At 52.7% G+C, this 24,148-nt stretch overlaps 9 protein-coding genes across 9 annotated transcripts; 4 read left to right on the forward strand and 5 right to left on the reverse strand.

Annotated features, from left to right (window-relative positions):
* Window positions 1-757: 757 nt before the first annotated feature.
* Window positions 758-2,727, forward strand: GIQ15_03939 (uncharacterized protein; the record flags this gene model as incomplete). Its single annotated transcript, XM_033551356.1, has 5 exons — window positions 758-800; window positions 878-933; window positions 991-1,023; window positions 1,090-1,497; window positions 1,552-2,727. 5 exons carry the CDS (start codon window positions 758-760, stop codon window positions 2,725-2,727), a joined length of 1,716 nt encoding a protein of 571 aa, XP_033405086.1.
* A 499-nt stretch (window positions 2,728-3,226) lies between these two features.
* GIQ15_03940 (FreB) lies at window positions 3,227-5,143 on the reverse strand (the record flags this gene model as incomplete). The annotated part of the gene is made up of 1 exon (XM_033551357.1): window positions 3,227-5,143. The coding sequence occupies one exon, from the start codon at window positions 5,141-5,143 to the stop codon at window positions 3,227-3,229; it is 1,917 nt and encodes a 638-aa protein (XP_033405087.1).
* A 1,118-nt stretch (window positions 5,144-6,261) lies between these two features.
* Window positions 6,262-7,152, reverse strand: GIQ15_03941 (acetoacetyl-CoA reductase; the record flags this gene model as incomplete). The annotated part of the gene is made up of 3 exons (XM_033551358.1): window positions 6,262-6,690; window positions 6,740-6,961; window positions 7,021-7,152. 3 exons carry the CDS (start codon window positions 7,150-7,152, stop codon window positions 6,262-6,264), a joined length of 783 nt encoding a protein of 260 aa, XP_033405088.1.
* Window positions 7,153-9,353: 2,201 nt separating this feature from the next.
* On the forward strand, window positions 9,354-12,255 carry GIQ15_03942 (uncharacterized protein; the record flags this gene model as incomplete). Its single annotated transcript, XM_033551359.1, has 6 exons — window positions 9,354-9,511; window positions 9,593-9,820; window positions 9,868-11,162; window positions 11,230-11,515; window positions 11,570-11,603; window positions 11,659-12,255. The coding sequence occupies 6 exons, from the start codon at window positions 9,354-9,356 to the stop codon at window positions 12,253-12,255; spliced, it is 2,598 nt and encodes an 865-aa protein (XP_033405089.1).
* A 290-nt stretch (window positions 12,256-12,545) lies between these two features.
* GIQ15_03943 (3-ketoacyl-acyl carrier protein reductase) lies at window positions 12,546-13,438 on the forward strand (the record flags this gene model as incomplete). The annotated part of the gene is made up of 3 exons (XM_033551360.1): window positions 12,546-12,604; window positions 12,671-13,104; window positions 13,167-13,438. 3 exons carry the CDS (start codon window positions 12,546-12,548, stop codon window positions 13,436-13,438), a joined length of 765 nt encoding a protein of 254 aa, XP_033405090.1.
* A 148-nt stretch (window positions 13,439-13,586) lies between these two features.
* Window positions 13,587-14,762, reverse strand: GIQ15_03944 (zinc-dependent alcohol dehydrogenase; the record flags this gene model as incomplete). The annotated part of the gene is made up of 1 exon (XM_033551361.1): window positions 13,587-14,762. The coding sequence occupies one exon, from the start codon at window positions 14,760-14,762 to the stop codon at window positions 13,587-13,589; it is 1,176 nt and encodes a 391-aa protein (XP_033405091.1).
* Window positions 14,763-17,389: 2,627 nt separating this feature from the next.
* Window positions 17,390-20,085, forward strand: GIQ15_03945 (2-hydroxyacid dehydrogenase; the record flags this gene model as incomplete). Its single annotated transcript, XM_033551362.1, has 9 exons — window positions 17,390-17,437; window positions 17,513-17,642; window positions 17,698-17,780; window positions 17,879-18,160; window positions 18,275-18,569; window positions 19,083-19,168; window positions 19,268-19,481; window positions 19,694-19,881; window positions 19,936-20,085. 9 exons carry the CDS (start codon window positions 17,390-17,392, stop codon window positions 20,083-20,085), a joined length of 1,476 nt encoding a protein of 491 aa, XP_033405092.1.
* Window positions 20,086-20,477: 392 nt separating this feature from the next.
* On the reverse strand, window positions 20,478-21,512 carry GIQ15_03946 (hydroxyquinol 1,2-dioxygenase; the record flags this gene model as incomplete). The annotated part of the gene is made up of 2 exons (XM_033551363.1): window positions 20,478-20,748; window positions 20,824-21,512. The coding sequence occupies 2 exons, from the start codon at window positions 21,510-21,512 to the stop codon at window positions 20,478-20,480; spliced, it is 960 nt and encodes a 319-aa protein (XP_033405093.1).
* A 901-nt stretch (window positions 21,513-22,413) lies between these two features.
* On the reverse strand, window positions 22,414-23,827 carry GIQ15_03947 (uncharacterized protein; the record flags this gene model as incomplete). The annotated part of the gene is made up of 3 exons (XM_033551364.1): window positions 22,414-22,500; window positions 22,563-23,134; window positions 23,197-23,827. 3 exons carry the CDS (start codon window positions 23,825-23,827, stop codon window positions 22,414-22,416), a joined length of 1,290 nt encoding a protein of 429 aa, XP_033405094.1.
* Between the last annotated feature and the right edge of the window lie 321 nt (window positions 23,828-24,148).

A 24,148-nucleotide genomic window follows, 5' to 3' on the forward strand; every position in this document is an offset into this window, starting at 1 on the left:
GTTAGGGACCAAGAAATCAAGTCATCTTTGTCCCCTGCATAGGTATCCTGCGTTGTCATCGCTGTGGCTGAGCGGCTGGCCAAGTGAGACGGGGACGCGAACGAGAGGGTGTACTGGTACAAACCACTCGAAGTGCTCGATGCTTCACTATTGAAGCCAAGGAGCAATGCTGCGTCATCTGGCGCGTCGCCTGAAGAAACAAACAGTCTTTTCTGAGACTTGGACGAGATGTCAAACGTCAAACAGAGTTGCTGTGGATCGAGTTTGATGGCCTTTATTCGCTACCAGCGCCTCTGTGGAGGACGAAGCTCAAGATCTAACACGACGACGAGACAGGCCGTTCATGGGTCGCGGCCGTGCTAAGGCTAGATCCATGTCTCGGAAGCGTTATAACGTGTTGGTGGAAAGCTACAATTTCTGCCTAAGTATAGGAACAGAAGAGCCTCAAGATGGAACTAACGTCACGGGAAGAACAAACATTGGGTTGATCCCCGTCCCTGAGCCCTTCATTGACCAGGCTATTAATGTCTGTCCCCCCGGCTAGCGACATTGACGTTCTTACGTTGGCCGTTGATAGGCACATAAAGCAGACTATCCTTGCACTAGGCTAAAGGGTTTTTGGCCCCCTTGACGCTGGGTTCCGTTCTCCGACTCACCTTCCTTCGTCCCTCATCCTTCGCACTTTCCTGTACCCTTTCCTATCGACCTCTGTTCACGCGGTCGGCTGTAGGGAAAAGTTGCTGAGAAGCCGTTGACAATGAAGCGCTTCATCGGGACCATCACCAGCAGGCGGAACAGTGGTTTGTTCCTCCTCCATTATGCGGCACTTTTACTACTCGGAGATGAGTCGAACTAACGGAACCTACGCGTTGAGTAGCTCTAGGTGCCGGCAAGCCCAATGACTCGCCTGAAGTAGCTGTTCTCAAGGCTGTGGTGAGCTTGAATTCCTGCCTCTTACTGTCGTGATAATATAACTGATATAATCTATAGGTGGAGTTCTGCGATAACTCAGATACAAACAACGTATGCGCGACCCTAGCCCTCTAAATACCGTGCCTTCGTCGCATTTACTCTAATACATCTTTCAAGGGCAATGAATACCTACAACTCCCCACCATCGTGGAGGCCGCCGAATCGAGTCCCGAGGCGGCCAAAATCGCTGCACACCAGATCCAGAAGTACCTCTCGAAGCCTGCCAGCTCGCACCCTCAGCGCCAATATAATGCGATTATGCTAATACGAATCCTATCCGACAACCCGGGCCCATCTTTCACTCGCAATATTGACTCCCGATTCACGGCATGCGTCAAAATCCTACTTCGAGATGGACGAGATATGCATGTTGCGCAGATCCTGCGTGAAACGCTCGAGACGCTGTCGGTTACAAAGGCGAACGATACAAATCTTACGGGACTCATTCAGATGTGGACCAAGGAGAAAGAGAAGTTCCAGAAGACCTACGGGTATCCGCCGTTCGGATTACAACAGCCAGTCCAGGTTCGTGAGACGACCATTCTCCCGATCTCTGTTAAGATGCTGACCTCTATGTAGAATAATCCAACTCCAGGCCCCCAACCGGGACAGAGACAGGACTACTTCTCCCGCCAGCACAGGCTCCGTGGCCTTCCCCCTCCTGGCGAACTTGCCGCACGAGTCAACGAAGCCAATGAATCAGCAAAACTACTCCAGCAGATGCTCTTGTCCACCCCCGTTTCTGAATTCTACCAAAATGATATGCTCAAGGAATTCGCTACGCGTTGCCAGTCCGCATCGAGATCCGTACAGGGCTACATCAACTCGTCAGACCCGGCTCCAGACGCAGACACCATGCTTACCCTGATCGAGACCAATGATAAAATCTCCGTTGCATTGTCAAGGTATAATCGCGCCACCCTCGACGCAAGGAAGGCTGGCTTTAAGTCTCCCGAAGAACGGGCTGAGCAGGCCCAGCGTCTAGCTGACAGCAATCCTAATCATCACCGCAACCACAGCCAAAACCATCAAACTGAGCAGCCATATCCCCAGGTAACTGGCGCATTGCCGGCAGGCACCGAACCGGAAAGCATTCCAACTAAAAAACAACGATATATACCCCGACTCTCCATGCCTCGGATACCAAAGAAATTATCCAAGCAATCTCCAGATCAACCCCCAGCTCCTAATGGAGAAACGAAACCAGCGCTATACATACCACCAACCAATGCTGGCAATGTAGAAGGCGCGCCAATATCTCCTCCGTTATCCCCACCGAGAACCTTCTCAAACCATGTATCTCCCATACATAATCCAGAAGTGGGCGACCCATATGCGAATGGAACTTCAACGCTCAACAACGGCCATAGCAGTAACTACACTACAGATACAGCCAATATCAACCATCTACCACCAACAACTACTGCGCCTCCCATATCGTGGGAATATAACCCGAATGAATTCCAAGTAGAAAATCCATTTGCCGATAAGTTCGCAACGGACGCCAATTCTGGGACAGATTCGAATAGAGTTAGCAGGATTGTCGAACCGGAGAGCACCGCTGCTGCTGGTGGTGCTACCACGACAACCGGCCATAACCAGACCGACCCATCCACGAAGAGGGAAAGGTATTATTCCCAGTCTGAGTATAATTTATTCGACAATACCAAGCAAACGGCTTCCGAGGCGTTGGCTTTAGCGCCCGGATCAAGTACGGGAAATAAACCAACGGTCACTTCTACTACTCATTCATGAGAATTATGGGATGAAGATAAAGAAGGCTTCATACATATGCTTCGTCTACCAAATTCTTTTTAAACCTCTTCGTTTAATGCGTATTCATTTCGATATTTAGCTACTTATTCCCCGTATGTTCCCTCGTTGGATTTTATTGTGTTACTATAGCGTTGCTTTGACGTCAACATTCGTCTTTCAGGGTATTCTATAAGCCAGTTATACAGCCTTTGATCTTATACTGAATAAATTGATCCTTCATCATATAGGTGATATTACAATATGATGAATTTGAAGCTTTAAATTACTCTTTACACTTGGATCATGCATTGTTCTGGAACTTGGTAATTCTTTGAATTGAAGTCATTTCACGTCATCTGGGCTAACGAGCATACAAAACCGGCTCTAGACAAGGGATATCATCAAAAAAGGGCTAAATACAAGAAGCAAAAACTAGAATACCCAACCGCGGACATCTAGATAATAGAATTGAAGGATCTTTTGTCTATAACGGGAATGATCACCAGGTGAACGCCTCCTCGACAAAATCGATAACTTGTCCATTTCCAATCCGCTTCCTCACGCTGGAGCGCACTTCATCTGCAAACGCACCAGGACCGCAGACACTCACACCCGTGGCGCCAACAGGGTCGGACAGCACCTCCTCGAGCACCACGTCGGGCCGACATCGACCGGGAAACATTTGGAGGGTGGTGCTGGGGCTCTGGATCTCGCGTTGACTGCGTGGCTTGCTGACGAAGAGTTTGGTAACGAGCACATCTCGACGGTTGGGCATGTGCAGAATAGAATCCATAAACCCGCGGACCCATGCAAGATGCTCGGTCGTGCGAACGGACCAGATGAGGTATACGCGGCGTGTGGCTATGGTGCCTGCGTCTGCGGCGGCGAGCAAGTCACGAACATGCATCAGGTGGTGAGTGATACCGGCGCCGCCAGAGAAGAGGACCACGGTACCGTAGCTGCCGAACGAAGAAGGGTGAGAGGAGTACGGTCCCTCGATGAACCCGGTTGTTTCGAGCGTGAGGTTTGGAGACGCCAGGGCGGCATTGTACAGTTTGCGAGTCATGCCTGTTCGTGCGGCCATGATGAGGGAGACGCAAGTTGGCTGAGAGTCGTCGGCGGCAAGTGCAATGTTTCGACCATGGCCCTTTTCGAGATCACGCGGAGACGAGGCAGCGGTGGATGAGGACATTGTGGATGGCTTCCGGCTGAGGGCGGCCTTGGAGGAGTCGCTGAACTTGTCTGTCTTGGGAGACTTGGGGAGCGAGCCTGAGCCGCTTTCAGCCCATGCAACGGAAAAAGGGTGAGACATCCAGAGTGAGATGCGTGGTAGGTAGGCGTACACATGGCTTCCGGGGGCGATTTTGGCATGGCGAGGGAGGTAGAAGGTGACTCTGCTGGCTTCACCGGGCAGTGCCTTGACGACTACGCGGGTCAGGCCGTTGCGGCGAGAGACATTGAGGTAGACGAGTCGAGCAAATCGCATGATGCGTTCGAAAGCCCAGATGCCGATGATGAACTGGAACCAAGGCAGCTGTGGGAGATTGTCCATATGGAGGTGAAAGTAGATGCCCACAACGACGACAAGTGCAAAGAGCTGGTGAAGATGAAGGAATGTCTCGTAGAAGGCGTGTCTGATGGGCGAGGGAGACTGGATGAGGACGAAGATCATGGTGACGGTCGCGACGAAGCCCCAGATGTAGAAGGGTTCATGGCAGACATCATACCACATCTTCTCCAATCCATCAGCACCGACGGCGTTGATCATCCATGCAACGGTGTGGACGACGGACTCGATGATCACGATCCTGCCCAGCCATCGATGGATGAGGTTGTACGTGTCGAAGGAAACACGCAGCAAGGGGATGAGCGGGTTATTCCTCCCGGCCAGAACAAAAAGGGGAATCATGTTCAAGACAGCGAGGTTTCCGGACCGGCCCCTGAGCTCGGCGACCAGCGCAGCTTTGTTGTTTGCACGATAATCCAGGACGGAGCAGTAGGCTACCTGGCTAAGGAGGTAGAAGATCAGCAGCACCGAGTGGAATCTGGAGGGCAGGGTGCCGACGTTGACAGCCTCGGACAGCTTGAACTCGCGATTATGTCGTTTCCTGCCCAGGGGAGCGTAGAGGACGTGGTTCTTGATATCAGCCCACAGAGTCGACTGTTCTGCGCCCCAGAAGCGTTGCTGGTTGGGACTCGCGGTGGCCGAGGTGACCTGGCGCAGATAGGAGTGCGACATCTGGGTGAACCGGGTGATCAGGATGAAGAGACATACTGCGCCGATGGAGACGCAGAGCAGCAGCGTAACGAGACGGTCGAGGTTGACCCTGACGCCGAGCAGACCTCGAGTATAGGGGGATACATATGTCGTGTTCTGCGAGTGAGGAGCAGCCAGCTCGCGGGCGTAGATGTCCATATCTGTGAGTCCGGCGGCGTATCAAGGCTGAAGAAAGAGACGCAGTTCTCAAGCGTGCATAAAGAGTGTGATAGTAAAGGCGAGGTTGATATCAGCTTTTATTAGCTTTTATCAAGCGCCTTTGACTGCAGGCGTTGACGTCAGAGTGAGATTTCTGTAATGAAAGAATGTTCAAGTTGGCTGGAGGACTGTTTGGCGGAAGAAGCCGTCCTGACTGTATAAAGAGTGATCTATCCATGGCATCAGTATCTAAAGTGAGGTGGAAGTGAAGGAGGCGAACTTACAACTGCTCAGCAGTGTTCTGTCCTGTCCTGTCCGGCGGAATGAGCGAATGACCAGCAGAGTGAGTGAATGGCCAGCAGAGTGAGTGAATGAGCGAGTGAAAGAACAAGACGGCTATTGACAGTGATAGACAGCACAGAAAGAGTGGCAAGAGGCGTATCCGAGTCCAGCTCAGAGAAAAGATCTTCCAGCCTGACTTTGATCTCCCAGGAGCAGAGTCGCACACAGGAGGAAGAAAAAGGGGGCCATCCCGTCTTGTATAAACAAGACCTTCGAGATGTCAAAGGCCCACGGCCGAACCCGCCCAAGCATCCTCCCATCGCGAGTCGTGCCAGAGACATCAGACCGTCCAGCCAGATGGTTGGAAGACATCTCAGCATCCCAAGATGCGCTGTATCCACTTGGGCGCTGAACGAAACCCACAGCGGGAGGCGCTGGACGGTCTCTGAAGGCGTTCTTTGGTGGCTTCAGGCCGTGGCTGAAACGGGGGTCAGGCCATGCAGGGGATCAGACGGCGGTGCCAGCGCTGTCAGTGGTCGAGCGTCTTGATCTCGAAAGTCTACGGAGAAGACGTTTGCCAGACGTGGCGACGCAGCTTCAACCCCTGGACGGATCAGGGAGCGGTTGGATGGGAGAAGCCCGGGACGAGATGCATGAAACATCGAAGCGCTCAGGAGGATGAAGCTTGAAGATGGATGGAGTCACCGATCATCGATGCTATTAATGATAGAGCGATGCTATTCATGATAGAGCGATACTATTCATGATAGAGCAGATGTGATACGACTAAACTTCACACACTTCAGAGATAGCATATATACTCCGGCGATATAGAACTACCTGCCCATCCACCCCCCGTCGACGTTGACCATCTCCCCCGAGACATACGCACTCGCATCGCTCGCCAGGAACACGGCGATGCCCTTGAAGTCTTCGGCCTTCCCCCACCTGCCAGCCGGAATCCTCGCCGAAATCGCCTCGCTCCGCGCTGGATCATTGATCAGCGCCGTATTCATGTCTGTGTCGATGTATCCTGGCGCGATAGCGTTGACGCGGACCCCCCTGGCCGCCCACTCGTTCGACAGCGCCTTGGTCAGTTGGGCGATGCCGCCCTTGGACGCTGCGTAGGCGGGGACGGTGATGCCTCCTTGGTACGAGAGCAGAGAGCCCATGTTGATGATGGAGCCTGGGGCGTTGCGGGAGAGCAGATAGGCCCCGAATTCACGGCAGAGCGTGAAGACCGCCGACAGATTCACTTGGAGCACCTTGTCTTCAGTCAGTAAAGTCATACTCAATGTCAAGTCGGGGGCAAACCTCATCCCAGTCCTCGTCCGGAAACGCCTCGCTCGGGTGTCTCCGCTGAATGCCTGCACAGTTCAGCAGGATATCAACCGCCGTGCCATCCCTGACCACGTCGGGGACGATCTCCTTTACCGCAGCCCTGTCGGCCAGCTCAGCGATGTAGATGGTCACCTTGACCCTGCCGTCTGTTTTCTGCAGTATCTCGTCTCGCGTCTGCGTGTTGCCGGCGTCTCTCTGCAGACATAAGCATGATACCGAACTATGAACTATTTCGTATGATATAGGCAACGTACTTGAACAAGTATGATGTCTGCACCCGCTTCTGCAAGGCCGACAGCCATCGCCCGCCCGATACCCCTGCTTCCACCCGTTACCAGGGCCGTCTTGCCCTGCAGCGAGAAGAGGGAGAGTACGTTTGTCGCCATGTCTGCTGTCGGCCACTACTATGCAGTGAGAGACAGTCTATTATATCCAGATGTTTGCTTGTTTATTTATTTCTTTTTCTTTTTCTTCTACTTGTTTGTCTTTTATACCCGAGACTTTACCGAATTTCCTCTTTGGGCCCGGGATCAACCTTATGTCATTAGTCATCATAAGGATGTACGAGATATAAATATAAATATATTATAAAGATGAGGATGAGGATGGGGGTATGAAGATACGAGAAGGAGTATGGTGAGTCGGATGTTTGCTGCGGTTGCTGCGGCGTCGCCGGCTCAATGGCTGAGATGCTCGTAGATAGACAAACGGTTGTCTATCCAGCAACGGCTATCCAGAACACGCAGAATGCCCGAGTTCATGGCGGGGTATCTGTTCTGGTTTCACTGATGCGTTAACCGGTGGCACGTCGCCTAGGGACTTCCAGTTATACAGAGCGCGAGCACGACAGACGACAGGGAGGATGCCGAAGAAGACGCTGATATAGGCGGAGAGCAGGACAGTTCCATAGCGCTTATCAGGCTAGGAGAGTGGTTAGGAGAGACTTGTTAAGGCCGTCAAAGAACCAATATTGATCATCTGCGCAGACAGGAGACTATGATGTGAATACCCGGTTTCACGCAGATCGTATCGAGTGATTCCTTTATCCGCTGTCTCCCCGGCCGTTTGAGGGCTGAATAGATGAAGAATAAATAATATGGAAGACCCGTATTCACGCATGCAACTGGCCGATGCAACTGGCCGAGACGCTCCCCCTCTTCCCTCTAGTTTCTTCCCTCTAGCCTTTTCTCGCTAGTACATCGATGGTACACTGCTGAAGGCCGCTGGTCTGTCATACAAAGGCTGGATCATGATGGTACGACAAGCAGGAAACAGGGTACAGCCAGAGTACAATGTATCGGCAAAGTCATCGCGAGGATGAGCATACGAGTCGGCCTGCAAGACAATCGGGCACTGCAGGATGAATGAATGAATGATATCCTCAACTGCCCACTGCTTGTGCTTCGTACATGGCACAGAGTACTGCTTGATAAAGGATCGAGGCCTGTCGCACGATCAGCCACCAGTGACCAGCTCCCTCTGCCTCTGTTTGCACGGTGACTTGTTTAACGCCCTGCAGAAGATTGCGTACGGCAGTTTACACACGGGGTAATGATGTGACCTGCGTGACAGTCGCTAGACGCAGACAACCCGGCCCCAGGGAGTGGCATGCAAGAGACGATTCGACTCGGGGATGCCGCTAGGGGTTTGGTCGAGAGGGGCCCAGCTATCATATCAGACGCGAAGATCGGTTCTTGATTCCAGCTACCAGACCACCGTTCCGCATGGAGTAAGTCGATATCGCGAGCGCAGCCGTGCGTGCATGAAGAGTAAAGTATATATACCCTCCCCCCGACGGCGGTACGGAAGGGCACATAATATCCCCCGGTCAGTTCGCCAATAGACCGGGATGCAGTATTATCATGTTGGAATCAGAGCATTGTCAAGTCGGGCGATCGCCCCGGCGCTATTGGGACGAGCTACTCGCAACGCACGCACAGTTGAGATATCATACCATCTCGTAGATCCGCGAGCTCTCGCACTAGACATGTTGACAGGTATAGATTGCGGTTCAGGCTGGTGTCAGCATCCATTGGATATCAGGGTATCGGCATCCGGAGGGTCTCGACATCCCGGGTATAGAGAACAAACGGAGGCTCGTCTAGCGGATGGCTGGCGGATAACCGCATCTCGCGTCCAACAGGACCTCATCATCCTCGTATCGGGCATCGTATCGTTCCCATCTTGTTTGCCTAGCAGGAGGTATGTGCTGGATGAAAGAACCAGGGCAAAAAGCAACGAAAAAGAGAGCGATCAGAAGCCCCAAAGACTATTGCCAAATAAACGGCAGCCAAGCGTAAAAAGCAAGCATCTCATCTTCCCATGATCTCGTCTGGCCGTCGAGCCTGGCATGATAGTGCTGGACGTAGGGTGCATCGATGCATGGCGATGCTTCACAAGAACCACTTGTCACCACCGGGCGTCTCTCTCTCGCCGGTGCATGCGAACAGACAGACGGAGAGCCGTGTAGATAGTTGACCTGTCGCATTCGCAAACCCCCTGGCCGTCCACTGGTCAAGCCATGCTGAGCTAGTTACATGCGTAAGTATACATATGCATACGGGAGATACTATACTCACATCCTGACATGCGCCGGCGTGGGGAAGCGGGCATCAAACAAGCCCAATATTTCGGCTTATCCATGCTGCTGCAGGCTGACCTGGTCGCCCATCTCGTCCTTCTCGTCTTCTCTTCGTCTCTTCTTCTCTTCGTCTTCCGTCATGTCCTCCGCGCCAGCCATGCCAAGTCGGATCACAGCAGGAGATATTGCATCTAGAAGCAGAGTGATGGACGTGGCTTGAACCGGTCAGATCTGATACGCGGTAGAATAAGACACCGACGACCCCAGAGGAGAGGAGAGGATAAGAGACGAGAGGCGAGAGCAGAAGTGAGGAAGAGAGAAGGACGAGAGGACAAGAGAGAGAAGATGCAGTCTGAAGAATCGGAGGCCTACAAGAATGGCAGCCCGAAGATGAAGCGGACGTCGAACGGCCAGATGAAGCGCGTCTCGAGAGCCTGCTACAACTGTCGCCGTCGCAAGTCCAAGTGCGACCTGTAAGTATACTGTCTCCTACGACGAGGACATCGCTAACAGCCTGCAGAGACAGCAACGGGCGTCCCGGCCAGCCGCCGTGCAAGCGCTGCCACAACGAGAACCTCAAGTGCGAGCTGGGAACCTCCAACCGCGGCGGGAAACGCATCAGGAACACGATCAAGGCCTCTGCCAGCGCATTGGGCTCGTCCAACGCCGTGCCACCGCCGACCAGGCCGCTGGAAACGTCCATCAGCCCGCAGAGCACCGAGAACTACAACCACAGCAGATACATCTCCCCCTACAACGACCACGACCGCTACGGCCCGTCCGAGGGGCCCCGGGACACCTCCATCGAGGACGACGACGACGACGACGACTCGACCGGAGAGAGCGCGATCGACTCGGGCGTCCCCAGGAACCCGTCGGATGCGTGGCAGCGGCTCACGAACGTGGCCAAGCGAGGTACGGATGTGCCCAAGGTGGAAGACGGCGCCGATGGCTTGATACGCACCAACGGACACGGCGTCAAGAAGGGCATCTTCGCCTACCGTCTGGTCGAGAACGAGCTGTTGACACACGGCTTCGTCATGCAGCTCATCACCCGCTACGCCGAGAACTATCACTGCTATTTCCCCCTGGTGCCGCGCAAGTACTTCAACCGGGCCTCCCTCGACCAGTTCGCCTCGGAGGAGAAACATCTGCTCACGGCCGTGCTCACCGTTGCCTCCAAGGACCTGACCAGCATGCCCCAGGTCCACCAGGGATGCTCAAAGTACATGCTCGAGCTGATCTCCGGCGTCGCGGCCGGCACCGACTGCGACGTCGAGGCGGTCGAAGCTCTGCTCATACTGGCCGAGTGGGAGCCGCAGGGCCTCCGTCCGTCTATCGAGCCCGTAGGCCGCGGCGAGGAGGACCGGGCTGCGTGGATGCACGTCGGTATCGCCTTGAGGTCGGGCTACTTCCTCGGTCTGGATAAGACGTCCTTCCGCAACGATGCAACGACCGGTGACAGCCAGACCGATAACCGCAAACGGCTGGCCTGGGCGAGCTGCTATGTGTCCGACAGGCTGATATCCGTGCGGATAGGGCGGGCGTTTTGGTCGAGAGGCCCCGGGCCCATGACGGGTCTGGTCAGCCATGATTTCCCGTCGTTGCAACCTCAGAACCCGCAGGATGAGGACTACTCGAAGATCTTCCAGGCCATCCTCGACCTGACGCAGCTATATGGGAATGTCCATGATGTGCTGTATTCCGGCATGCGCACGAGCAGGAATATGATGCTCATGGGCGACTACGTAAAGTACGTCGATGATTTCAGAGTCGCCATTTCTCGATGGTACCGTCTATGGGGTAACATGGAGTGTAAGTTCTTGTCTCTTCTCTGACTTAGTCGTTGGTACTTATTTGTCGATGGACTGACCACGTATAGGCTCGTCAAATCTGAATGTGATGCTTCAGATGTCCTATGAGTATCTGAAGCTGTATACAAACGCCTTTGCCTTCCAGGCTGCCATCTCGCAGGCCCTGCACAAACCGAAGAGTGATTCTGTCAGCCAGCGAGACCACCTTCGCGCTGCATTTAGCAATGTAGCCTCCATGCAGGATTCGCGGTTCATCTATGAATCGGTCGAGGCAGCCAAGTCGTATCTAACCATCTTGAACAACTACGTCGACCCGGAAAGACATCTACATTTCATGCCCCTGAGGTTCTACCTGTAAGTGTGCTGCTAGTGTAAACACGGCATATGGCTGATAATCTCCGTCTATAGATATAGCATATATGCTGCAGTCTTTCTGTACAAGGTTTGCCGTTCTTCCCTTTCATCCATTGTCAAAGTCGCCCACTAATACGTGCCAGGCACGTTCGTTCGGCGTCATGAACCAGGCAGAAGAATCCGTCATCCGCAAGATGATCAACGAAACGATAAACCGACTACGCAGGGCCAGCGCGAGCCCCGACGACGTTGGCTACCGCTACGCGCGACTGCTAGAGCTGCTCTGGAAGCCAAAGGGCCTCTCCAGCTCTACCCTCCCCCCTACAACAAATGGCATCACCACCACCAGTAACAACAACAACATCTACGCCAGTCCCAGCACCAATCCCAACGCCAACGCCAACCCAAATGCCGGCATCAGCAACAGCAACAACATCAACAGCACCGATATCAATGCCGTGCAAGAACCCCAACCACCCAACGATATGCCCCAAACCGGCTCAACGACATGCCTGCCGGAACCGACGTATATGCAGTTCAGTCCCGCGAACGACTTCTCCTGGCTCGACCTGGAAGCTGTAGGCGACTTTGTATCTGGCGATGGAGTGGCTACGGGCCCTAGCATGCTCGGATTAGAATGTTTTCAAGGCCTAGAGACGGGATTACAAGCTGAGAATCATGATAATGGAACACAGCTGTATCCGGGCTGGATGAATGTGAACGAGATCCTCCTCTTTTAGTCGCCCTGTCCACTGACCGCTTTGCTATTCCTTGAGTGCGATCACTGTTAAAGACACCGTACAGCCTCCTCTCCAATGATTGATGTTTATCCGATGTTTATACTCTCTGAATATTCCTTTTTCTTATGCTGGCGCGGTCATCGGCAGTTTACGCAGGAGCCCAGGAGTTCCCCCCGCAGCGGGCGGGGCCGGAGTTTTTAGCCGGAGTTTTTACCGATCCCAATCATCCCGCGCGGACATAAACACATAGACTTCTCCATTTCACGCCCTGATGCAAGGAAGACGACAGGATGGCTTCGCTGAACGATATCGAGGGACGACTGGCGCTGATCACCGGTGCTTCGAGTGGGTAAGCTGCTGCTCCCCCTCTCCCAGGACGAAAAAGAATCGGGTTAGATGTTGATAATGTTCGCAGGATCGGTGCAGCGTGTGCTCACAAACTCGCTGCTCGGGGCGTCCATCTGGCACTGACATACTCTAAAAACGCGGATGGGATAGATGCCATTGTCAAGTCAATCAGGGAATCCCTATCATCGTCGACACTCCACATATCCATCCACCAGGTCGACGTTGGCCAGTCTCAGCAAATCGATCGGCTATTCCTCGAAGTCAGGGCTGAACATAACGAGCGCGTACCGGACATCCTGGTCTCGAACGCGGGATACGGTGTAAAGATACCTCAGATATGGGACATCTCACTGGAAGAATTCGATTACACTCTTAACGTCAATCTACGGGCTTCTTTCATCTTAGTCAAAGGTGTGGTTGAGCATATGAAGGCGCAACGGTGGGGGAGGATCGTGCTCATGTCCTCGATTTCAGCTTCTGGGGGAGGAATTAATGGGTGTCGTATGTTATATGTTACCCTTCCGTATTGCCGACATTTCACTAACCTTGGAATGACGTGGTAGATTACGCTGCCTCAAAGGGAGGCATGACTGGTATGATGAAGAACCTAGCTACTCGGCTGGCAGAGTTTAATATCAGCGTAAACGACGTTGCTCCGGCTATGATTGGAGAAACCGGGATGATTCCAGATGCTCGTGCGATTCCAGAAGTTGCTGAAACTATCCCGTTGGGCCGGCTGGGGACGCCAGACGAGGTTGCTAATGTTGTAGAAATGTGTGTGACGACCGGTTATTTGACTGGACAGAGTATCCTAATAGCCGGAGGGCTCAAGTAGATTTTTCTTTGTTTATGTCTTTTTTTTCTCTCCCCTGCCCTTGCAATATCTACGCATCTTGCAGGTATAATAGTCTTTTGTTGCCCCCTGTATATCTATTGTGATTTAGAGCGATCCCCACGATTGTTTAGATGTACGCCTTGGTGTATTATACCGAGTCATGACTATCCATCTTTCCACTCATAACAACAACCTTAACTACCGTCTTACCATCGTCGTCTTTATCAGAGGCAGCCAGCTTAAACGCCCTTTGCCCTCCATCCTCGCCGAGCTCGACGGCATGCGTAACGACTTTCGCCGCCACAACGTCAAAAACGTGGGAAGAGGCCAGCTCGATGGCTGCCGGGTAACATCGACCATCGTAGCGAAAGACGCCGATCAGGTCAACCTCTCGCAGCGCGGACGCAGACAACGGGATGGTCGGGAGGCTTGGGCCTCCCATACCGATCTGTATCACTGCGCCACCAGCTGAAGAAGCATAGATGCCTGCACGTACACAGTTCGGGACGCCTGTGCAGTCGAACACGCGAGAGTAGCCGTGGACGAGCCCAAATTCCTCTCGAAGAGCCGAAGCGAAGCCTTTTGCAGTTACATCGTCCTCTGCAGGGGTGGATGTAGGTGTGCAGTTGGGGCTCGCTAGTTTGAACGTTTTTATGCAGGAAAAGGGGAGTGACGAGGCGATTTCTAATCGTGCGGAGTTGATATCTGCCACTACGATCGTCGTGAAATGCTGCGTGATAGCCAGAGCAGATGCAAGAAGCAGACCAATGGCGCCCGCGCCGAATATCAGGGCTGCAGTCTCGCTGTCTGAGGCGGCGCCACCGTTCGCAGCCGCGACGGACTTAGCAAGTGCTACGTCCTCTGCTGTTGGTGGGTTAGAGCGATTAATCGCATGTAGACAGACGGCGAGGGGCTCGAGTAGAGCACCCTGTACGTCCGAGATGGACGGAGGCAGTCTATGGCACATTGCGGCCGGATGGTTGGTGACATCCATCAGGGTGCCGTCAAGATGAGGAAATACAGCCGCAGAACTGCGAAATTTTAGGGACCGGCAAATGTTGTACCTGTCCTGACGGCAATGGAGGCATTTCCGACACGGTAGGCCAACTTCGAGAGCCACGCGGTCTCCTATCTTGAAGCTATGTGCTGGCGAGCCGGGCGAAGTAGATGATGACGATGATGTCTTCGATGGCGGCCCAACGCCAACAACCTCGCCGATAGATTCATGTCCGAGAACTAATGGCTGGCGGAGGACGAAGTTGCCATTCCTGCCATGGTGATAGTAATGTAGGTCTGAGCCGCAGAGACCGGTGGCTCGAACCATAACTTGGACTTCATCCTCTGCCGGCGAAGTTATTGGACGAGTTTCCTTTTGACCAGGAGATGTTAGAACGAGATATAATACTTGGCAGTTGGGTTTAAGAACTGGTATTACGGACTAGCCGAAGATTCTGTGCGCCATGAAGCACGAGAGCCCGGGTCTGCGAGACGGTCGACGCCATGCTCTCCAGCCAGCTGAACGGCGGTGTCTGTATGGAATGGTCAAGGGGGGGTGAGAGGATGACGAAGATGATAAGGGTTGGAAGTTGGATGGCACTCCTTTGTGAGAGATTAATGGTAGGGGTGTCCCGGCCAGCCACCGCGCTGAATCGCCCGCCGTTGGATGTATATACCGATCGTTCATATCAATCGCCGAATTCCTGGACCTTGTAACTTATCCTCCGTAAACAGCTACCAAACGGCAAGCTGGGAGTCCATGATCGATCTCATCCCCATCCCATGACGCCCCAGGGGGCCCCTGCATCGGGGCGCCATCCGGGCCAGCCAGCGCAACTGAGTTTTTTGCATTCCGTCCGCTGGCACGTCTGGTCCGTTGCCGACAGACTTTCCCCGATGTTCAATATCCGGAGGCCTAACTTGGCAGCATGCTCCGTTTATAGCAATAGAGGCTGCAGTGTTGGTGTGAGGTCCAGCCGGCTGTTTTTCCGCATGCGCAGTTCTCCTCCGGGGCATGAGACGCTGTGCAACAGACGGCGTTAATATGCAACGTCTGATCAAGAGGCTAAACAAAAAAGCAACGAGAGGCGAAAACAAGACCCGAGCAGGTTCGGCCAGGCCATCCCAGAAGATATACGGGTTTTGGCGTTGGAAGGGTGTGCTTCATGTCGTTTCATCCTCTCATGGCGCCCTGTGTCGTCTTATATGTGGTCGTAAACATGTGCTGTATGCATCGTATGCCGTATATGTGTCGTGTGGGCGCGCGCCCTGGTTGTATAGAGCTGCTACACGGAGTATAGCCGATGTGTCGATATCGACGGCGGTTCAGGCCTGTTCCCAAATGTAGATACCGCGTCCACGCCATGCTGCCGGGCGTCCGTATGCATGGAACTCCAGAATAATCGTGCTGTCCGTCCGTCTGTCTGCATGTCTCTCTGCGTGTCTATCTGAGTGTCCGTCTGCGTATCTATTTGCAGTTTCCGGCCTGCTCGCCGTTGTGATAGCCTCCCGGCGACCAATCTCAGCCCACTAACTAGCCGATAGATGTAAACTGGAGACCTGTGGATATCGACTTCTGGCGTATAATTGGGAGACAGCATCAATAGCATCATCCCGCTGGGAGTTGGGTTTATCCCGCGCTGGGGACTCGGGCTTCTATCTCCTTTCCCCTGCCGCGCTTCACCATGCGGCTCTCGGGTTCAGGTTTCTCACGATTTCAAATATCCTTGGCCTGCTTCCCGGACGGAGAGTGAAAACGAGAAAAAACAAGACGGGGAAAAAAGAAACGGGGTGCCAGAGCCTTGTCCAGCTGTGAAAAAGAAAGAAAGGAAAGGAGAGCTAGACGGGGAGGCAAGATATAAGTTCCAGGGATACGCGGAGACACCCCCCTTGAAGGCAAAGAAAGCCAGGTAAGAGATAAAGAAGAGAAAGTGAAGGACGCCGGCCTAGATGGCGCAGATTTCTGTTTCCTCTGTCTTCTTCACCGCCGTCTCTTCCTTGTCGACTCACTGGCCCGTCTGCTTTGTACATCTACATACAACTACGAAACTGTCACTTCACCCTCCTCCCTGATATTCCCGGTCTACTACTTCATCGCCTCATTGCCCGGTGAAGGGGTATACCAAATCCCCCCCTTGAATAGCTTCGCATGTGCATATAAATCTCCGCGAATCGCGATCCAGTGCTACACTCCCTCTTCTATACCCTCGTCCTTGTCGACGTTCCCCAAACCTCCGGACCTACATAATCTCGCATCGGTTCAGCTTTTCCCCCTTGCTAATCTGCCCCAGACCAGCTGCAGCCTGCATTAGCCTTCCTTATTTAGCTATTCGATCTCACTTCAGCGCTCGATCTTCCATCACCTGTCCACCTCACCTCTGACCAGCCCTGTGTATCGCAGCTATTTTCTGTCTGCCAGGCCTGGATCATGCCGTCAGCGCAGTCAATACTGTTGATCGGAGACATAGTGCATTGCCGAAAAGAGTGGGAGGAGTTTGCACCTTTGGCCACACTCAAGGTCTGTTAAAAAAAAAAAAAAAAAGTACCCCAAAATCGTCATATCCTGATGCACCAATATCTTGGATATCTGTGTGCCCTATCTCGACCTCGCGAAGAGGATGACGTCTGGCCAAGCACATAATCACTGACATCTCAACGCAGGAGTTTCCCACGGGAACTAGACCAGAGTTCCTAGCCAACTGCAAAAATGGTAGATATGATGATGTGGTGGCGATCTACCGGTCCAACGTGTCAACGGCTGTGTGTATCACCCACATATCCCCTTCCCTTTGCCTCGGATCCTGCTCCATAGTAGTATAAGGGAGCTCACCAGGGGAAACGCAAAAAAGACTTTGCTCGTCGCTAATACTGGCTTCTGGCCCTTGCAGATTACTGGCCCCTTTGATGCTGAACTTGTAAAGGTTCTCCCCAAGTCGCTAGCATACATTTGTCATAATGGAGCTGGATATGACAACATTGATACCACAGCCTGCTCAGAGAAAGGTTAGCTAGGCAGCCCCATCTTTTTTCTTTGTTAGAATATCATTTCAAGGCGTATGTATACTTTTTGGACCCTAGCTAATCGGCACAGGAATCCGCGTGTCGAATACACCAGTCGCCGTCAACAACGCCACTGCAGATATCACAATCTTCTTGATGATTGGCGCCTTAAGACAGGCATATGTTCCGATAACTGCGATTAGAGCTGGTAAGTAGCGAACCACCCGCCCCATGCCCAAGCTGCCCCTGCTAACTCCTTACAGGACAATGGCAAGGGAAGGCTAAACTAGGACATGATCCCCAAATGAAGGTCCTTGGTATCCTAGGAATGGGCGGCATTGGCAGGGTATGCGATCTCGTTTTCTTTTACCACCCCTTTGTTGGAAATTAAACATCTCAGTTCAGGGATGGACTGACAAAGACGGTCTGTTTTGCAATGCATAGGAAGTGTCACGTCGGGCAAAGGTGTTCGGAATGAGGGTCATCTACCACAATCGAAATCGACTTGCTCCAGAGCTCGAAGAAGATGCAACTTACGTCTCGTTCGACCAGCTACTCGCCCAATCGGACGTGCTCAGCCTCAACCTCTCACTTAATGCATCAACCCGCCACATCATCTCTTATCCAGAATTTGCAAAGATGAAGGACGGTGCAGTGATCGTGAACACCGCTCGAGGGGCGCTGATTGACGAAAAAGCACTCGTCTCCGCATTGAAGTCTGGCAAGGTAAGGAACCCCGAGAAAGAGAGAAAACAAAAAAGGAAAAAAAAGATTGCAATCCAGCCAGTCTTAAGCCAATGACGAACCTAAATTTTGCTAACAGCTGCGTCGCGAATGCAGGTGAGCTCGGCTGGTCTCGATGTATACGAGAACGAGCCGTCCATCGAACCAGAGCTGCTGGACAACCCCAAGGTCATGTTGCTTCCACATATCGGAACAGCTACCCTTGAGACGCAGAAGGAAATGGAGGTGTTGGTCCTCGAGAATGTGCGATCGTGTCTCCAATCGGGGAAATTGATCACGCCCATTCCGGAGCAGCGAGATGCATGGAAAAACCAGGCCGGCGCGACCAACGGTAATGGCATCGGCTGCAACGGCAATGGCATCAGCGCCTGCAACGGGCGAAAGAACGGACGTCACGGTCACAACGGACACGTACTCCATGGACACATCTAGGCCGGGGAAATGGTTTTGTACACGGGGAATAGGAACGCGGGTTTCACTTTTTTCCTTTTGATGCGAAAAACAAAGGGTTTCAATTCTGGTGAGCTTGGCATGGTTATTACTGAATAGATTGGTGCGATTGGTAGTCAAGCGGCGGTGACGGCAAGGCGGCTTTATTGAACGTTAGCAAATGGTGTACTGAAATTGCCCTTCACACTTGATAATGCTTAATGGTTTTCCACGATTTCCTCCTCTTGCTCTGACGTCGTTGTTTGTTCCTTTTCCGTATAGATCAGGGATCCGCTTAGTAAATGATTACCTAATATCATGACTAAGATATTACCAATATATTACTAAGCCGGGTGCTGACTAAGGTGAAGTTAAGCTTAAGCTTGAAACTAGTCCATAAGCAGAAAGATTAGGGCTAAGCGGCGGAAGTCTGACTAAGCTCGCTTACCGCCCGCGTGCTTTCACCACGCCAAAGTCGAAAAAACGCAGAAGCATCACGACGACAACCAACGGGACCATCAACAACCACCCTTCGCCCTCCAACCGCCCTTCGTCAAGATGGTATGTCCACTGGATCAGGCTGTCTCCCTTCCCGCAGAAGAAGAACCGCGGAAACCCCATGTTGAATGGCCACGAACTGACGGATATCAATGTTTATAGGTCCGTTACGCTATCCAGCCCGCCTCCAGCGCAAAGAGCGCCAGCGCTCGCGGCTCCTATCTTCGAACCAGCTTCAAGAACACCCGTGAGACCGCCCAGGCCATCAACGGACTCAAGTTGCAGCGTGCTGTGACTTTCCTCGAGAATGTAATTGGACACAGGGAGGCTGTTCCCATGCGAAGATATGCCGGTGGCACTGGACGAACTGCTCAGGGTGAGTGATACTCTCGATTGTTTGGATGCGACTGGGAGAGGGAATCTACTTATTGCGCGCGTGGCGGGGACCCAAATTTCATCGGATTGTCGGATCGTCGAATTGTCGAATTGAATTGAGGACGAGGAAGAATACAGGGCCTTGAAGAATATTGAGAGGGCCTTAATTGACGATGGTTGGATGCGGTGGACTGACGATGAATATTTTGATAGGCAAGCAATTCGGTGTTAGCAGGGCCCGCTGGCCCGTCAAGTCCGCGGAGTTCCTCCTCTCTCTGCTCAAGAACGCCGAAGCCAACGCCGACACCAAGGGACTCGACACCGGAAACCTCATCGTCAAGCACATCCAGGTTAACCAGGCTCCCAAGCAAAGACGACGAACTTACCGTGCCCACGGTCGTGTACGTATTTCATTGCTCATATAATGTCCGTTGCCGGTTGCTAACATGTCATAGATCAACCCATACATGTCCTGCCCATGCCACGTTGAGATGATCCTGACCGAAGGCGAGGAGGTTGTCCAGAAGAGCACCGATCTATCCGGCGCCAGACTTTCGTCGAGACAACGTGGTATCCGAACCCGCCAAGCCATCACTGCCGCATAAACGAGAAAAGAATCGGAAATCGGAAAGAACAAAAAAAAAGGAGAAAACAAAGATGTTACGTTACCGTTGATTGACAACACACATACCAGTCGATTCAACTGACTAACAGATAAATACCATCCATCGAGAAAGAGAAGAAAATGGGTTATGGGCCGGAGGACAGGGGGGAAGGATTCACGCTTGTCTTATGTCTTTTTTTTGTTCTAAAAGCTGGCCTGGCCTCTCTGTACCCTCTTCTTTTTCTCCCTGGGCCGATGATTCTGATACTCACTCGATAAATGCAGCTTGTTATAAATTAATGAAATGTGGCGTGTCGGTTTTTCCTTATTCAAGTCCATTGCCCTTTATCCGCCTTGGTGAATGGCATGCATTGTGCCTCTTGCTAAGTAACATCAATCAACTTCAGGAACAGGCAAGCCATTGACGATCTTGAAGTTACGGCCCAGCTTCTTCAAGGCATCGAGTGAATTACGATCTTGCAGCTCTCTCGCCTCCTGCTCCGAAGCAAGAACAAAATCATAGACTAACAACGCAGTGCCGACAGGGACATGATATTTCTTCGCCATCTCCTCGTCGACAGCACCATAATCCACCACCAACGAACTCTTGACGCCAAACACAGCGTCGGAGGTCTCATACTTGTCACCGCGCGGATATAGCGATCTAGTACGGAGTCCACGTCAGCTACATCACCGCAACAAACAAGCAAGTGAAGCAAAAATAGTAAAAGCAACGTACGTTATCAATGTATCATATCCCTCCCTGGCTAGCATGAAATGCATGTGCGCTGGTCTCCATGAATGCCGTCCCATCAGGGCCAACAGCTTTCCTACAGTCCCATCAACCGGTATAGGATATGATACTGGCTTGATAGCCTTGAACCAGAACGCACCCTGCGCATCAGTATGCATCACTCCTCGTCCATCTGGCTTCACCCTCTCGCTATACTGCACGTCATACCGGCCAGAGGAATCCGTCTCCCAAACATCCACCCGAGTCTCAGCCAAAGCCCTACCTTGGGTATCATGCACAGTACATAGAACAAACAATTCCTCTCCAGCTTCATCATATGATAGTTTTGCTCCCGCTTCTAGCGTTGCGGCATCATGCGTGTGAAACGGTCCTAGAACCGTCCCCTGCGTAGCTCCTGGTGGCTTGGGATGGTCTATAGAGTCGACCAACGCCGACAGACCAAGGATATCCGATAGCAGGATGAATTCCTGTCGAACTTCCGTGCATGTTTTGCCTGTTTCTGTGAGGAAGTTGATGGCCTGCGACCATTCGGCCGTACTCAGCCTTGTTTCACGGGCGAAGTCATGGAGATGAGTGGTGAGACGCTCGAGGAGGTAGCGGGTTCGGGGGTCAGGGCACTGCGAGTTGATGGTGATGGCATGTTGGGTGATGTTGTCAACGGAGAGGTCGGTCATTTTTTTCAGCTGTATGATCTGTTATGGTATATATAATTGTTGTTGATGAGCTATGGATGGGTATGTAGTATATGAAAGGACAGCTGTATATGTACGATGTAGATGGAGATAGCCTGCCCCGCAATGTTTACTGATCAAAGAAGACTGGAACAAGGATCCTTCATGTACTACTAGAAGTACTTGGTACGGAGAAGTAGAAGTAGTAAGATCTAGTCATAATTCATACATAAAAAGGGAGAATAGAGGAGAAGAAAAGAGTAGAGAAGAAGATGTATGCACAGGGAGTCTGATAATAGAGAAGAAACCAGATAATCATCCATCATAACGCTCCCGCTGAAAAGTAGACAAATAACAGTAAAAAGTAGGTTCAGGCCATAGGTAGAGAGATAGAGATAGACAGATGAAGCCGTGGTCTCTCAGGTTGGGTCAGTGTATAATATCTTCAGCTTATATCATACTTCAGCGAGCCTCAACGACATGACCGGTTCCTCTATCTCTTTCCCTCTCTCGCTCTCTGTCTCTCTCCCTGTCTTTTTCTCGTTCTCTTTCTCTCTCTCTATCTTGCTCCCTCTCTCGCTGCTGCTGCCCTCTCTCCCTCTCAGCAGTCCGTTGTCGATGATGGTCAAATGTGTCCATGATAGCCTGAGCCAGGACATCACTAGAGTCATCATCTAGTCTGCTATTAACACTCCTGTCATGGTTCTGATTGGTTCTGTTGCTGTTATTCCTGCTGCTGTTGCTTCCATTAGCAGTGATATGGGCGGGACTGCCACCCCTATCTTCTGGCACAGAGACAGATACAGATACAGACACAGATGCATCTTCACTGGCATCCCTGTCTTTGTCTCTGCCAGTACCAGTCTCCTGGCTTGCGGCACGTATCTGATGCAGCTCCTCTGCCCTAACATCCCGCCATGAGCATTTGGCGTGTTTCTTTGTACAGCCCATACAAGCCGTTAGGTTCTTGAGACAGTGCATGTTCAACCTCCTACATCTGTCACAAGGAGGTAGAATACGCTCTCCCCTCGCCAAGTCTTCCATGCGAGCTACCATGGCTGTTTTGAAGGGAGCCGTGTCATCGCGATCGTGTGATGGTGTGGGTTTCGGATGTGGGAGCAGGGAGGACGGGGTACTCGGGATGGGGACTGGAGGGATAGGCGAGGTGCCTTGCCCGGTGTATGATGGTGGTTGGTAGTCTGATGCATCGGCATGCTCGGCATGCTGTTGCTGTTGCTGATGATGTTGATGCATCCGTCTGTCGGATGTGGTGAAGAACTTCTTCATGAGTTCAGCGCGGGTACTTGGGGACGCACCCTTGATGGAGGTGCCATTAATTATGGTGACGTTGTCTGATATGGGTTGGGAGAAGGCGAATTGGGCTGGATCATCGTGATGGGGCTGGTGTTGCTCCTGACGAGAGTTGACGGCCACGAAACCGGGTGGCGAGGTAGCGCGGGATTGTCCATGTCCGTTAGGAGTGTTGGTATCCTTCCAGGGACTGATGGCTCGGGTTTGTGATTGCGACTGCGATTGAGCAAGGCTGGCATCATTTTCACGCCGAGAAACTATGGCGTTGCGACGGTTCTTTAACCGATGGTTGAGCTGCCGAGCACGCGCCGATACTATACACCGTTAATCAAAGCTGCCCACGACCTGTCAAGAGCGAAAGAGAGAGAGAGCATACCTTGATCGGCCAGCTGGATGATATAGACGAGGTTCTTCTCCAGAATTTCCAGAGCACCGAGCTCCTTCTCTTCGTCTTCGCTGATAGGCTGCGGTGGGATCATCTTCTGCGGCATGCCCGAGGCAATGAGGACGTAATCCTCCTCGGAGATCTCGACTCTGGCATGCTTGATGTCTAGCTGGCAGACGCGGGATCCGGTACGGGTCTTTTCGAGGGTGAATTGCTCCGGGCTCTCCTTCGCAAACTCGACGACATCGAGCCAGGAGACGGTGCTCTCTTTGCCGCTGTCGTTGCCATTAGAGGAGGTCTTGAGGACTCGCGGAGGCCCATCGAAGAGTCGCTCGAAGCGCTTGACGAGTATGGGGCCGAGAGGACAAGCACCCAGGTTTCCGGCGATGGACTCGTGGCGGTGCAGGACGCCGTCGTACTCGCCTATCCAGCGGAGTATGGCGGGTAAGGTGTCGTCCGTGGAGACTAGAGGGAGGGTGTCGGAGTACTGGCGGGCGAGGTAGTTGATCTGGAGATGCTGGTGCTGGTGCTGGGCCTGGTGCTGGTGATGGGCCGTTTTAGGCAGTTTTGCTGGGTAATCGACGCTGCCGCTGCCGGGCGACCGAGGGCGTTTGGAGTCCATGATAACTACGCTACCTGTTGTGTGCCGATGGTCATGACAGCGGAGAGGAGGCGCGGGTGACAGGAGAAGATGTCGACGAGAGGAAGAAGTAGAGAAGAAGAGGAAGAAGAGGAAGAGAGGAGGAGGAGAGGAAGCAGGTAACAGGCGGCAGAACGGGTGGAAGTAGGGGAGGAACGGCAGAAAAGAGGAGAGCGCCCGCTGTATCCTGTATCAGCCTAACGCTCGACGAGGCCGACGCACGCAGAAAAAGCAACGAGGGACAGCAGGTGGAGGGATGGAGGGATGAGGTCGGAGTGTGCGTAAACCCCGGCTGGCCACCAC

Source organism: Arthroderma uncinatum (genome assembly GCF_011692745.1).
Source record: "Arthroderma uncinatum strain CBS 119779 chromosome Unknown scaffold3, whole genome shotgun sequence".
Taxonomy (NCBI): Eukaryota; Fungi; Ascomycota; class Eurotiomycetes; order Onygenales; family Arthrodermataceae; genus Arthroderma; species Arthroderma uncinatum.